Source organism: Mus caroli, unplaced genomic scaffold (genome assembly GCF_978045245.1).
Source record: "Mus caroli unplaced genomic scaffold, Mus_caroli_1 scaffold_2, whole genome shotgun sequence".
NCBI classification, from domain to species: domain Eukaryota; kingdom Metazoa; phylum Chordata; class Mammalia; order Rodentia; family Muridae; genus Mus; species Mus caroli.
Window position 1 is genome coordinate 87,507,242 of NW_028227257.1, and position 14,151 is coordinate 87,521,392.

Genomic DNA, 14,151 nt, shown 5'->3' on the forward strand with positions numbered 1-14,151 from the left:
AGGGACCTGGGGGCACCCATCATACAGCTCACTGGGTGACAGTTTTGTTTGGGTATCCTTATTTTTAAAATTTACTAGTATTTATTCATTTATTTATTTATTTATTTATTTATTTATTTATTTATTTATTTATCTATTTATAAGACAGGGTCTCTCTCTGTAGCACTGGCTTTCCTGGATGGATATCTAACTATTCATGGATCTCACATGGAGTTTTCCTCCTGAAGATCTCACATGGAGTTTTCCTCCTGAAGAGCTAAGACTATTCATAAGTCACAACTCGATGACTTCGTGGGGACAGTTTTGCAAGGAGAGGCAAGAGAGGAACCTGGCTTCCTTTCACAACACACTGGTAAACTCTGTGTGTGCAGTATTTGTAGAAGAAAGCAGCGGAAATCCTTAGTTGCTTTGTGGGAAAGGGCAGCTAACTGGAAGTGGCAGAGAAGACATTGTCTGATGGAGGGAGGCAGGCCGGCTTGGGTCTCCCCATGCCCCTAACTAGCTGTGTGACTTCTGGCATGTTGAACATCTCTGAGCATGTTGCCTCTTGGTAAAAAAAAAGCGATACTTGCTTTGGAAGACTGGAAGGGAAACAGGTTAGTGGCAAAGCACAGGATGTGTGTGCGTGGATGCCATGCACCTACTGACTTTAGCTCCCATCCTGAGGTCCTCAGGGAATTCCAGGGAGCACCCTCCCACCCACATTTCTGGGGTTCCGGCCCAACTTAGCCAGAGGCAAGCTTGAGACACACACTGACCTTGCCTTGGCCACATGTCTCTAGGGGGGTCCCACGAGCCCTGCCAAATGGTTCAGACCGGAGAAAACTAGTCTCCAAGGCCTGCTCATCCTTCGGGCCATGGCCATACCCTTCTTTTCCTGTGCCTCTTTGTGGTCTGTCTCAGGTTCTTCGTCCCATCCACTCTCTGCAGCAGGCACTAGTCACTGCAGGCCCTGTGCCAACCCCTGGGCACTTGGGTCTTCACTGCTTGCCTTCCTAGCATGTGGTCCTGTGGATTCCTGGCCCACCTCTGATATTGTTTCATGTATGGTCTCTTCCCCTCATAGGGGACAAGTGGCCAATTCCTCAGCCTCTCTTCGTGAGCCTGCCCTCTCCCAGGTGTTAGTTAGAACCTGAGGTAGTCCTACAGACTTCTGACTAGGCTGGAGCCACAATGGGATACACAGATCCAGGTCTTCGTCCATATCCCACACACGACCCGGTGCTTCAGAAAGCTACAGTTGTGGACACACAGCAAGCACCTAGCCGTTTCCATAGCATTACTGCTGCTTCTGGGCTCTTTACATACACCCTCGGGGCTCACCCTAGAGCTGGCAGCTGGACCTTTACAGCTTTGCAAGAAGAGGAAACAGGGTCATAGCTACAGACACTCAAGGTCATACTGCAAGTGACAGACAAGGGAGCCGAAGAAGCGTTTATGTTACCAAGGTCAAGAGAAATAAGAGAAGTTGCCTCCTGTCCCAGCCCCCATCGGGTCTCCTAAGCAAAGCATCCTCAGGAGTACTTGACCTTGGAAAGCCCTCTGGGATCGCCCTGGTGGAAGCTCCTTTCCCTGGGTAATCGGCTCCCCTGAGGTGACACCTTCTTGGGACTATCTGGACCTTCCTGGACTACCTGGCACTGGGCAGGCCTTCCAAGATCTCTTACTCAGGTAGAATCCTTTTTGGCAACTTCCAGCCTAAGGTGAGGCCCTCCTTCGTCCAGGGAACCCACCCTGCAGCAGCATCCCCTTGGGGTCATTACAAAGAAGGGCTTGCTTGGGGTAGGGTTGTTCTGGTTCCCGCTGACCACTCACACTTCCTTTAAACACCCCAGCCTCACTACATCCCTTCAATATCTTTCTTGCTGGGTGCCATTTTGCAGATGGATACAATGAGGCACCAGGCAAGTTAAGTTAGGACACAGTCCATCCCAGCTTTGTATTCTGATTTGGTACTGTACTTTGATCTGAACAGCAAGACTCACCCTTTAAGCCCCGCGTAAATAGTTAATTTTTCTCACAGGCCCCAGGACCCTTTTCCCTTGGTGTTCTATGGGACGCATGTTACCCAACTTCAGTTGATACTTCCAAACTGCTGAGCACCCAAAGGGTTAAAGGGGCCCGGAAGAGGACCCTGTAAGGGTTAAAATTATAAACGCATTTATTGCCCTCTGACTATTTATTGGGTTGTAGACCGACAGCGTCGAAGCTGGGCAGAGCCAGGAGGCACCCTCGGATGGGCTTGCGCAAACGCTACAACTTTCCAGCACGACCCCCCGAAAGTATCCCAGGCGCAAAGTTGGCGCAGCCCGCTCCTCCTCCGCAGCGTCGCCCTCCCCGTGGGGCGCGCGGCGGGGACGCGCGAGCTCCCGCGCGGGGCCGGCTCGGGGGACGCGGGGCTCAGCGAGGCCCGGCTCCGGCCCCCTGAATTGGGGGGTCCGCGTCTGCCCCAAACGCCGCTTTCTTCCGTTTTCCATGTCATTTCCTGTACTAATAAGATGGTGGTCAAAGCAGGGGAGGAGAGCAGCAGCGAGTCGCCGCCGCGCTGCCGCTGGCGCTGAAACTTTGCCCGGCCGGGGACCCCGCGCGCGGCCGCCCCGTCCCGCCGCGTCCCGCCGCCCCGGCCCCGGCCCGGCTCGCCGCCCCGCGTGGGAGCCCGCGAAGGTGAGTGGGCCCGGTGGCCACCGTGGCCATGAACGTGAACATGGCTTCGGAAGACGCTGGGCGGCTCGCCAACCGGCGCGGGGGCCGCGGCGAAGAGCGCGCGGGGACACTGGGGAGCGGGGGCGCAGGCGGGCGACGGGGCACGGGCCGGAGCACCGGAAGCGGGGCGGGTCTCAAGGTGGCCCGGGCCCGCAGGTCGTCGCCACCGCCCGACGCGGGCCTCGGGCGGCCCAGCCTCCGCCTCCTTCCTCCGCGCACTCGCCCGCCTTGTTCCACTGTAGCCTTTTCCTCGGCTCCGCCGCGCGCTGACGGACGCGGCCGCCGGCCAATGGGAGCGGCTGCTCGGGCCCGGCGTTCGCAAAGAGAACGCGTAGACAGGGGGCAGGGCGGGGCGAGGGCGGGATGCAGCCGCTGGCCTAGTTGCAGGGACCGGGTCGTCGGTGATTCGGGGCCGGGCTGGGGGGCTTAGGGACCGCATGCCTCTCTGTGACCTGCCGCGGGCCTGGGGCGGCAGAGGGAGGGCGTGCCTTTTATCTATTTTAAGTCTTGGTTGTGGCACGGACTCTTCGGGAATTCGCCCCTGAGTGTCGTCTCCACCCCCCACCTCCTCATTCCCGGTCCCCAAGGTACTATGTAATGCAGAAACTGCAGAAACTTGGTGGCCAATGACCTTCCTCTGTCAAGGCCAGCGTGCCCTAGGCAAGTCGCTGCAGGGACTACCGAGCAGCCTTGGGCTAATACGGCAAAAAGTTGCTGGTGTCTTGAGCCCATCTGAGTAGGAGCTCAGACCCTTAGAATCAGTTGGTGACCTAGAGGAGGAAAGTCTGTCTTTTGTTGTTGTTGTTGTTGTTTTTTGTTTTTTGTTTTGTTTTTTTTTTTTTTTGACCATGGCTTCCTGTGGAGGACAGCCGTGGTCTGTGATTAAGAGTGATCAGAAAGAAGCACGCCCAGTCCTTTGTGCGTGGGGACTGCGAGCAGTGAAGGGAACCTTCTTTTCATCTTGGGAACCCTAGAAACTTTGGGAGTTTTGTCTATCTGAAGCAGAATAGTTTTCCATGAAGTGTGATTCCCGTGGCGCCCCTGTCTCCCGAAGAGGAAGGCAGGGACTTTCCTAGGTCTTGGTTGATGGTGTAGGGTGTATGGGTCAGAAGTTCCATATCCCCCTCATCCCTGGGGAGCAGAGTATGGTCTCTGCTGGGAACCTTCTGGGCACATGGCCCAGACCCCCTGGTTTATTTAGTTTCTTTGAAAGGACATCTTCAGGATCCTTCCCACGGGGCTTTGGATTTTGCAGGGCTGTAGTTGATCTCTTCAAGGGGGTTCTCCTTCCCTGCAGTGTGTTCAGTACAACCTGTGTGGGAGTCAGCTGGGAGAGCATTGAGATAGGATCAATTAAGTACCTGGCTCAGGGTCAGGCTCCTGGTTTCAGAATCTAGAGCTTTGATCCTGGGCGATGCTCTGTGATCCATCTTGGGTATCATAATTGCCAGACCCCAGCCTGCCCCACCCAGCCCCTAACTGACAGTGCCCCTAAGGAGCAGGTGCTCTCAGGGTATGGTACCTTCTGAGTATCCGTCTCAAGAATGAGGAGCACTTGTCCCAGGAGCCCTTAATCTTTCATCACGGCCATCACCCCCAGCCTGGAGCTTTCTGGTCCAAATGTTTCTTAGGTTGGTTCTCCGAGGTGTCTGATGAGAGTCCTTCATCTGGCTTACTCTTCACCTAGATTCAATGTGGGGTTATCAGAAAGCCTGAAAGAGACAAAGACTATTGGAGGAGGAGTTGGGGGGTTGGAGTTATGCTGCCTTTGTGGTCTCTCACTTGGCCTTCCTCCATAAGCTTCCTCCAGGGTTGATCTCAGTGTGTCTCTGCCTGCCTCATCTAGTCAGTCCACCCATCTCCAAGCCCAGGGAGCTCTCTTTAGTGAATCCAACCCATCCTGGCTTCCTAATTTCTCCCCACTAGCACATTGGGGAACAGTACTGCCTGTTTCCAGGACAACTGCTAGGGTCTGAGATAAGGCACCTGCTCTTGCCCTGGTCCCCGTGGTACAATTGGGGTCACCTCAGTCTCCCTAGTTCCTGCTCCCGCTCCCGCTCCAGTCTGCCTGGTGCACTTCTGATAAAGGATCAAATTGTTGCTAACTGTAAAGCCTATAACATGACTCTCCCTTTTCTTCAGCCTCATCTCCTGCCCTTCCCACCTCTCTGTTGCCCAGCCCAGCCCAGCCTGCCCTGGCCAGCCTCTCTTGGATCCTGACCTAGGATTTATGAATGAATGAAAGACAGTGAGGAGCAGAGTGGTGTGGAAATGTCTGCTGGCCTTTATTTTTTTGTTTTTGTTTTTGTTTTTAGATTTATTATGTGAGCACACAATCACTCAACACTGGAAGAGGGCATGGGATCCCATGACAGATGGTTGTGAGCCACCATGTGGTTGCTAGAAATTGAACTCAGGACCTCTGGAAGAGCAGTCAGTGCTCTTAACCATTGAGCCATCTCTGCAGCCCCCATGTCTGGTGGTCTTTATTGCCCTCCTAAAAATATTTCCAGCAACTCCAGGTACACCACAGGGTTGCCTTCAGTCCCCTTATTCTAGGTCAAGGCCATGTGACTAGCTAGTGAGTCTGGGACCCACAGACATGTGTTGCTTGTGGCTCAGAGCAGTTAGCTGTCAATGCAAGACTCTCCTAAGATCTCCTTCTTGGTGGTGTGGCATCTGATAGCAGGATTGGAACTGCTTCTGTATCATTCCATGAGCAGTGTACCTTGGTGGTCCACCATAAACGTGCAGTACAACTGAGAGATAGACCTTTGTTGTTTGAAACCACTGAGACCCAGGTTGGCTTATTCTTACAGGGTAGCTTATGTCACCTCCTCCAGGAAGCCTTTCTGGGTTAGGCTAAACTTGGGTTACAGGTGTTTCTGGTCTCATCCTTGTCTCCTTGGATTCCTGTTGTTACTTGGTGATGATCTTTCATCGTCACCAGACCATGGGTCCTGTTTCAGGTAAGAGGCTTGTGTCTGAGAGCTGCTGGGTGAATGGCCTCTGTGAGTACTTGGCCCTGAATGAGGACAGGCAGTGTGCCCCGAGCCTCCCTGAGCTGCAGTCCCAGCAGGAAGGTTTCAGGTGCAGCAGTAAGTCACTGGTCGAGGGCAGATGCTAAGCTCTTGGTCCTTGCAGGTGTCTGGACCCAGCGGTGCTGAGCTCCAGAGAACTATGATAGGCAATTCCAGGAGAGATAGAGGATGAGATGGGAGGCCCCGAGATCTCTGTTGACATAAGGGGTGATTCAGTGCAAGGGTGAGAAAGGATGATGGTGATATCAGCTAGTGTCCCCGAGGGCTTACACCTGTTGGGCACTAAGCAGCTCTGTCCTGTATAAGTCAGTTTCTCAAGACTGTGTAACACCTGAGGCCATTTACTGTCTGAGGCAAGGGCATTCATTTAGTAACAGTTTTGGAATCTGAAGGTCCAAACAGCATGGCTCCAGCTCCAGGGAGATGCCTTGGAGTGTTTCATTGTGCTGGATAGCACCGTGGAGGGAGATGTGACAGGGGAGATCACATGGTAAGACAGTCTGGAAGAAGTCTCATTAAAGATACACACACACACACACACACACACACACACACACACACGGAGACAGGGGAAGGGGGAGGCATCATTGTGGAGAAGGGACCTGTGGCCAGCCTTGGAGAGGCAGTGGCTGGTGAGTGTGTGGGGGTGTGAGAGGGTGGAAAGGGTATATCACAGAGCAAGCTCTATGAAAGTGTTGTGTGGGGTGAGTGACCCTTCTGGACACCCCTCTAATATAGACTTTTGAGCAGAGGAGTGCCTGGCCCAGGAGTACCTGGGAGTGGGGCTTGAGGGAATGAAGCTGGCTGGTAACCTCCACCTCTGGCTGGAGCCTGCAAGTCCTTGGAGGCCCCAGAGCCTCATGTTCTCAGAGTGGGGCCAGGGAGGGAGGGGCTTCTCGGCAGCTGGCCCAGAGGCCATGGCGAAAAACAAGCCTTGAAGAAAGAAAAAAAAAAAGCCAGAAGAAAGAAAAAAAATGTGTGTTGTTATTTTTAAAAAGCCTATTTCCTATTGCAGATTTGTAACTGCTGATACCAAGGGGGCTGATGTTCACATACACAGTGTACCTACACTAGTGATATCCCTCAGCCCAGCACCCCAAAAAAGGATTGCAGAAGGGGAAGTCTGGGCCTGGGTGTCATCCTGCCCTTTGTTCCTACCTGAAGCTTATGTATTCTTGCCGTGCCAGGCTTGGGGCCACCCAGCTCTTGTCTTACACAGCTCACAGACCCACGCTCAGCTAGGTACCAGGAAAGGTGGTCGTAGGGTTACAGTTGATGGGGAAGGGGAGAGCTGTCGATTCCACTCAAGGAGCAGTCTCCTCAGTGGAGGACACCTTCAGGATGGGCTTTGAAGGATGGGCTGGATGCAGAGGAAGAGAGAGAAAGAAGAGAGGCATCTGAGTGGGTCAGGGCTGGCGGGCAGCCTTGGAAAGATGGTCTGTGGTTGGTGAGGGTTGGTGCAGGAGGGTGGGATGGATATCAGAGCACAGTGTCCTGGTCCTGCCCTCGGGCATGGGCTCCCTAGAGTACTGCTCCCAGTTGGCTCTGGACTGGCTCCGTCTTCAGCAGCAGGGCTGCCAAAACTACTGCCTTCTGGAACACTTTCCTGTTTAGAATCGCAGCCTGCACGACTCCCTGTCTCAGCTTCCTGCTTTCTCTCTTTATGACAGATCTTACGCCTTCCTTACATGTTTTGTTTTTCTCTCCCTCGCTGTTCTTAGCCCTGTATCTGGCACTTGGTTCACCCCTGTGAACAGTGTAGGGTTTTACGTGATTGTGGCCTGGAAGCTGTATGAAGTTGTGAACGAATGGGGAGCGTTCACCATTCACAGCCTGCTTTCTCTGCACGGTCCCCTTGTCTGTGTTTCCCTGGCCTAGGGTTTGAGGCTCAGCAAGGGGGAGGGGCTTCACTGTTGGTAAACTGTGCAGCTGGGACTTGAAGCTGGGTCACCTGGCTCCTGCCTTACCCTGATCCCCAGTTGCCAGCTAGGCTGGAATAGTTGTGCTGGCCAAGAAGGAGTTTGCGCACTGGTGGGCTACAGGGAGCCCCCGAGAGATTTTATGAGACACAGTGACCAGATCCTTGGTCAAGAGTGCACAGGCTGCACAGAAGTGGTTGCAGAAGTAATAGGGAACGAGGGGGAAGCCAGCAGAAGAGATGATTGCAGGTTGGAGTGGACAGGTAAAGGCTCAGCTCCGGTGGGCAGAGAATCCTAGTGTTCGTTGTTTGGTTTGGGAGGACTTGGGTCTGGGGCCCGGCAGGGAGTGGGAAGTTGGGAAGAGACCAGGTTGGTGGGGTTGGCACTGTGCCCTGCAGAGGACCTGTGCCACCTTCCTCTGTGCACCAGGGAAGCGTGTCCTGGGCATGGACACAATCTTGCATTCCTTACCAAGGACAACGTACCGGAAAAGAGATGGGCAGAGGCCACCCCTCGGGCACTCATTCCACACACTGGATGCTGCTTGAGGCCTGTCTGGCTCCAGTGTCCTTCTCTGGCCACAGAGATAAGGGTGTCAGTCCCGCCTCATATTCTGTGAAAAAAAAAAGTCCCTCTATATTGTTGGTACCAAATTGAAGACACTGCTCCCCAGGAGGGGTCGGCTGCTGGAAGGAACATGTTAAGTACCATGGTCCTTGACACATCCATTTATGGAACCTGGGCTCAGAGAGGTTGATTGACCAGCTGTAGGGCACACAGCTTAGACTCTTCCCAGTCATCCCGTGAAAGCTACATCACAAAGGAGAGCTACTTTATGTCTTATCTAATAATTCCCAGCAGGCGTCTTTGGTGCTTTAAAACGGATTTGATAGGTACGGTCTTGGCACAGATGTTGTCAGGACCTTTTTCCACCTTGGGAACCTCAGAGTCAGAACATGGAGTCACATTTGGCTAGACCCAGAGTCTCAGATGAAGTGATGATGGAGGAGGGGAGCAGACATGGGCAGCTGGCATTCTGCATCCTGGCATCAGCTTCAGAGTAGAGTGGCAGTGGAGGGCTGGGTTCTGTCTCTCACTGAGACACCTGAACCTCTGGAGCTCTCTGTGGCCTGTGGAACTTTCTCTCCCCTCTGACACAGAAGGAAACCCAGCATTCTCTTCCAGGTTCTGCCTTTTCCCAAAACATTTATCCAAAGTCCCAAGGCAGGCTGGCTACCCCACACAACACCCCATTGTGCCATTGAAGAAACTAATGTCTTAGTCAGGGGTTCTATTCCTGCACAAAACATCATGACCAGGAAGCAAGTTGGGGAGGAAAGGGTTTATTCAGCTGACACTTCCACATTGCTGTTCATCACCAAGGAAGTCAGGACTGGAACTCAAGCAGGTCAGGAAGCAGGAGCTGATGCAGAGTCCATGGAGGGATGTTACTTACTGGCTTGCTTCCTCTGGCTTGCTCAGCTTGTTTTCTTATAGAACCCAAGACTGCCAGCCCAGGAATGGCACCACCCACAAGGGGCCCTCCCCCCTTGATCACTAATTGAGAAAATGCCTTACAGCTGGATCTCATGGAAGCATTTTCTCAAGGGAGGCTCCTTTCTCTGTGATAACTCCAGCCTGTGTGTCAAGTTGACACACAAAACCACCCAGTACACTGAGGCTCAGAGAGCAGAACAGACCTTATAGGAATCATTTGCTTTCAAGAGGCCAGACTCCAAATCCAGCCTTCCTCTGTGCCCAAGGTCCTCTCTCCTGGATGTATTTGTAGTAACCAGTGTCCATACTCAGGAAAGGGTTGTCAGCACAGGAGAGCAGGCCACGGGTGGTATGTGGTGTGACTTAACCTTGAGCTGAGCTGGTGTGGTCATATCTGAGAAGGTAGATGTGGAGCCACCCACCCTCACCCCACACACAATCCCAGAGCTCCCAGACTGTTATCTCCCGCTTTCTAGAACATTCCTAGAGGGAAAGGATGAGGGCTAAGAAAGGGTCCCACTGCCAGCTTCCCTCGGTGATGGAGTGGCTGGCTTGGGGTACAAAAGAGGCTGAGTAGACCCTCAGTTCCACAGGGAGGAGGCCTGTTATGAGAGAGTTTGTCATACGGCAGCGCATGGGACCCAGCATTGTCATGGTCTGCGGTAGGGTGTGACCTGGAGGGTGGGGAGCTATTGATGTGACCTGGCTCAGACCTCACAACCCCAGCAGAGTCAGGGTGACTGGTCTTGTATGTGTCCCTGTGTATCTTTGTGCCTGTAAAGCCCCTGTGCAGACTAGCAGGGTTCCAGGAAGCAAGTCAGAGAAGCCAGGGAGGTTGGTGTTTGCCAAGGATTCAGTGTCCCAGCCAGAAGGTGTGATGAAGAGCGAGAAGCCCCTTACTCAGGAAAGGGAAGAGACTTGTGACTTAGTGCATGAGAGAACAGGACTAATCCCTCCCAAGAAATACTGAGCCCCAGTACCAGCCATGCCTGCAGGAGGCGCATGCGTGTGCACAGCCCTGCCAGCCTCAGATGCCCCACTGTGCCGATGTTATTGGATCTGGTTTGTAAAGGTGAAATGGAAGCCCAAAGAAGAAGTGACCCAGAGTCACACAGATAGGAAAGGCTAAGCCGAGATCACCCACTCTGGGTCACTGCTAGTGGTGGCTGGGTTGAGGATCTTTGTACGGGGTGACTGGTGGCTTTCCCGTTTCACCCCTGAGTGCAGGGTAGTGAAGCGAAAACATAGACCATGAAGAACCGTAGCCCAGGCCAGTCTGGGGCATGGAGGACTCTTGGCACAGTGCAGCTGCGTTGTGGGGTGGTTGGACCTATCTACCTAACACTTTGCCATTACATAGTTGACCAGTATTTCCCTGGGGTCTGGGAATTCAAGCACACTGCTGGATGGCTCTCCTTGGAAGGCAAGGGTGACAGCAGCCTGGCCCATGCCACGCAGGGAATGCTGGGTGGACCTCTACCCTAGGTGAGCAGCTGTGAGTTACTGTTCTGCTACAGATCCATCAAGGGAGTGAATGTCACAGGATTTGGAGAACAAACTCAAGAAACTCTTACTGCACCGGGAGGTCCCCCTGCCATTTTCACTGTAGTTTGCAAACGCATCCAAGGGCCACTGTTTGGAAGCTGAAACAAGGTGGTTGAGGTTTTGTTGTTGTTTTGGGGTTTTTTTGTTTGTTTTTTTTTTGTTTTGTTTTGTTTTTGTTTTTAATCACAGGTAGTTTGAGCCTTTCTGGCTCCCATCCTGACTATAAGTGAAGGCAGGGAGTGTGAAGATTGGCGTTGGCAATGGGGAAGAGAGTGCAGGTTCACTTCCTAGAGGTAGGGGAGCAGCTGAGCAACCCTCAGGAAAAGCAGAAGTGTGTCTGTAGAGGGGAGGGAAGGGCATTTGGGCACTGAGAACAGGTATGTGTAGGTAAGCATTGGGAAGGCCCGAGAGCCATTGAATGACAAGAGGTCTTGGCATTTGAGAGAGGGGAGGAGATGACCCTAGAGACTGGAAGAACTTGCGTGGAGCTACTGAGGAGGTCTTGGATCATTCCTTAGTAGGGGTGAGATGCAGTGAGCTTTTATTTTAGGTTGAGAACTTCTGTCCCTGCAGCAGGAGGCTTGGAAAGGTTAGAGGAGGGACAAGACCACCCTGGGGTGCAGTCCTTGTTTTTCTCTTGTCTGGGAGGCTGTCCTTGCACTCAGTGGAGTGAGTAGCCAGGGAGGAGCTATCTGCCCACTCTATGGGGCAGTCCTGGGGTAGTGAGCCAGCAAGGCCCCTAGGGTGGGGCCACAGCCCTTCTAGGCTGATCTGGTCCTGAGCTTGTGGTTGCTGGCTGTGGGTGAAGCTTCATCCCCCCACCTCTAACACTATAGCTGCAGGGCCTGACCTGGAGAGCAGCCAGTAGAGTGGCCAGGTTCTTTGCGGCCTGGTGGGGCTCATGCACGGAGGAGGGATGCTGGGGCTTGTTGTAGAGATTGGGGTTACCCCAGTTTGTGGCCTACCATCTGGAGAGCTGGGGTCAGAAGGGACAGTGGCCTGCAGTTGTTTCCCATGTTGATTTCCTGATGGCCAGGTCTGAGGCCAGCATTTCTGCCACACCTGGAAGCTAGGCCCAGCCTGTGCCACTTCAAGGGAGCATAGCTTTGTGTGACAAGGTTACTCCTTCAGCTTTCTCCCAGGCTCTTTTCTGAGCTTGAGGGACCCACCTTGCCCTTGGTTTCTGGGAAGAACCCAAGGTGTGCCTGGGCCTGCATGTGGCCACAAGCCCAAGGAGGGGGGCTGCCCAGGAGGGAGTCGTGAGAGCACCCCTCCCACTAGCACCAGCCTCTCCCTTCTCCTTGGGGCCCCGTTAAGGGTGCCCCTGGCTCACTCTCTCTGTTAGACTCCCAGACCAGCTGGGTCCTGCAGCAGCCGCAGGCTGGGCAGCTGCTGTTCAGGGGAGTCTGTGCTCCTGCAGAATGGGGTGGGGCAGGGCAGGCCTTCTTCACCTGACCCAGCTTGGGCTTCAGGCCAACCAGCCTGGAGTCACTGAGGTGCCTTGGTTTCGACGTGGCTCTGGTCGCACTGGAAGAGTGGCGCTCTGTGTGTGTGTGTGTGTGTGAGGGGGTGGGGGAGCAGATCCTAGGTCGGTGGTCTCAGGTTTCCCCCTGCTGCCTGCCCACCCTGAAGCTGGCAGCTTCCCTGGTTAATGTCATGCAGGACTGTCTCATGTCCTGTTTCTCAAAGGACATCCAAAGCCTGCTTGGCAGGGTCCCCCAATGTAATCCTCTTAGGTTGCACCCAGGAGTCAGGGCTCAGTCAGGGGCTTGGTTTGCCTCAGGCACCATTTAGTATCCCCCAATAGCAACTCCCCGCTCCTCTCTTGTCTGTGCTTTGATTGCTTTGACACAGGGTCCAACCATGTAGTCCTGGTTGCTCTGAAACTCTCTAGGGTGGTCATCAGGGTGGTCTCAAGTTTACAAGGATCTGCCTACCTCTGTCTAGAAAGAAAGGTACATGCCACCACACCCAGCAATTCTAACTGTCTTGGAGCCCAGTCGTTGCCCGTTTATTTTCTTGGTGCCTTGGGTCTCCCTATAGTGTGGCCGTGACAGCTTGTGTTACTGGAACCACTGTTTTTCACAGAGGGGTGAGCTGATCTTAACTTATTCATAGCCAGCCTGGGAGTTGCACCACTGACCCAGTTGGCAGATGGACTAACTGAGGCTCCCAAGAGTTCAGTGAAGATGGTAGGGTCTTGTGTGGGTACTTGAGGGCAGAGCTGAGGCTCAGGTCTACTCCTCCTGGCTCTTCTGTCCACACTGGAGTTGGCTTGAAGTAGTGATCTCATCAGTATTTGACTATTACAGGTCCTGACCTGGGGTTTAGCTGGGTTCGGTCTGTTTGGGGTTAGGGTTCACTGGACAGTTAGGACCCTTGCCTGGGTACAGTGTCACCATCAAGTACTTAGCCCATGAACACTTTCTATGTTTGTCTGCTTTCCCCTCTCTCCTTTTGGAACTTCACCTTTGAATCATTCCTCTCAGATGCACCTTCTATCCTGGAGCACCCCGGAAGCTGGGCAGGAGCTAGGCAGCCTCTGGTAAGGAGGCTGAGGTCACTGTGGAAGCCGGGGCGGGGGGTGTAGGGAAGGGTGGGCCGCTCTCAGTAGCCAGGTTGTTCACCTGACTGCCTAAGCCATTTCTTAAGTCACAATGGGACCGCCATTACCCAACCTCCCCCTCCCCAGGGTCTAATCGTGTGCACAGTGCTTTCAAAGGACTCCACATGTGGGTAGATAATGCCTTGGGTCCCTGCTTCCCTAACCAGGCTCGGCAGGGACACCCAATCCACCTGTCCATGGGGCATTAGACTTCTCTCTGATGCTCCCAGCCTTGTTGTAGGTGATTGTATTGCTGTGGGGTGAGGTGGATCACCATTTCCCAAGGCAGATCTTTGTGTCTTTTAAATTTTGTTGTGCTGAGTTTTAACCCTATAAAGGTCGTACAACTATATATTTGCTGTAAAAGTGGAATGTTGACAAATAAGGCGTTCCTTAGCAGACGGGGCATTCCTGACTCTTCCACAAGGCTAGCATCACAGTAGCCGTGGTCCTGCACAGTTCTTTCTGGATTCAGTCTCGGAGTGTGTAGGACACAGACAGCGAGAGTTGCCTATAGTATTGACTATTGGGTACATTAACTTTCAACATTCTACCTAGAAAAATCTGGCTTTTCTGTAGGGTGTGCGTGTGCGTGTGCGCGTGCGCGTGCGCGTGTGCGTGTGCGTGTGCTGGGTGTGTGTATGCATGTGCTGGTGCATTTATAGACCAGAGGTCAGTACTGGATATTTTCCTCGGTCACTTTCCACGTTGTGACACGTGGCTGCCAGGGTCTCTCTCTCTCACACCTAACCTGGAGCTCTCTGATTTGGCTGGGCTGACTGGCTAGCAAGCCCAGGACACTCTCTGTCTCCGCGGATTTCAAGAACTCACTGGTGCACCT

The 14,151-nt window shown here is 53.5% G+C and overlaps 1 protein-coding gene across 3 annotated transcripts in view; it reads left to right on the plus strand.

Moving 5' to 3' along the window:
- The first annotated feature begins 2,177 nt into the window (after nucleotides 1–2,177).
- Nucleotides 2,178–14,151, plus strand: part of Prdm11 (PR/SET domain 11) — a 76,619-nt gene continuing 64,645 nt past the window's right edge. For all 3 annotated transcript variants that reach the window (XM_021156411.3, XM_029474362.2, XM_085834636.1), the window contains exon 1: nucleotides 2,178–2,664. In XM_021156411.3, coding sequence (XP_021012070.2) covers nucleotides 2,476–2,664 — 189 coding nt within the window. In that variant the 5' untranslated portion in view covers nucleotides 2,178–2,475. The remainder of the gene's footprint in view (nucleotides 2,665–14,151) is intronic.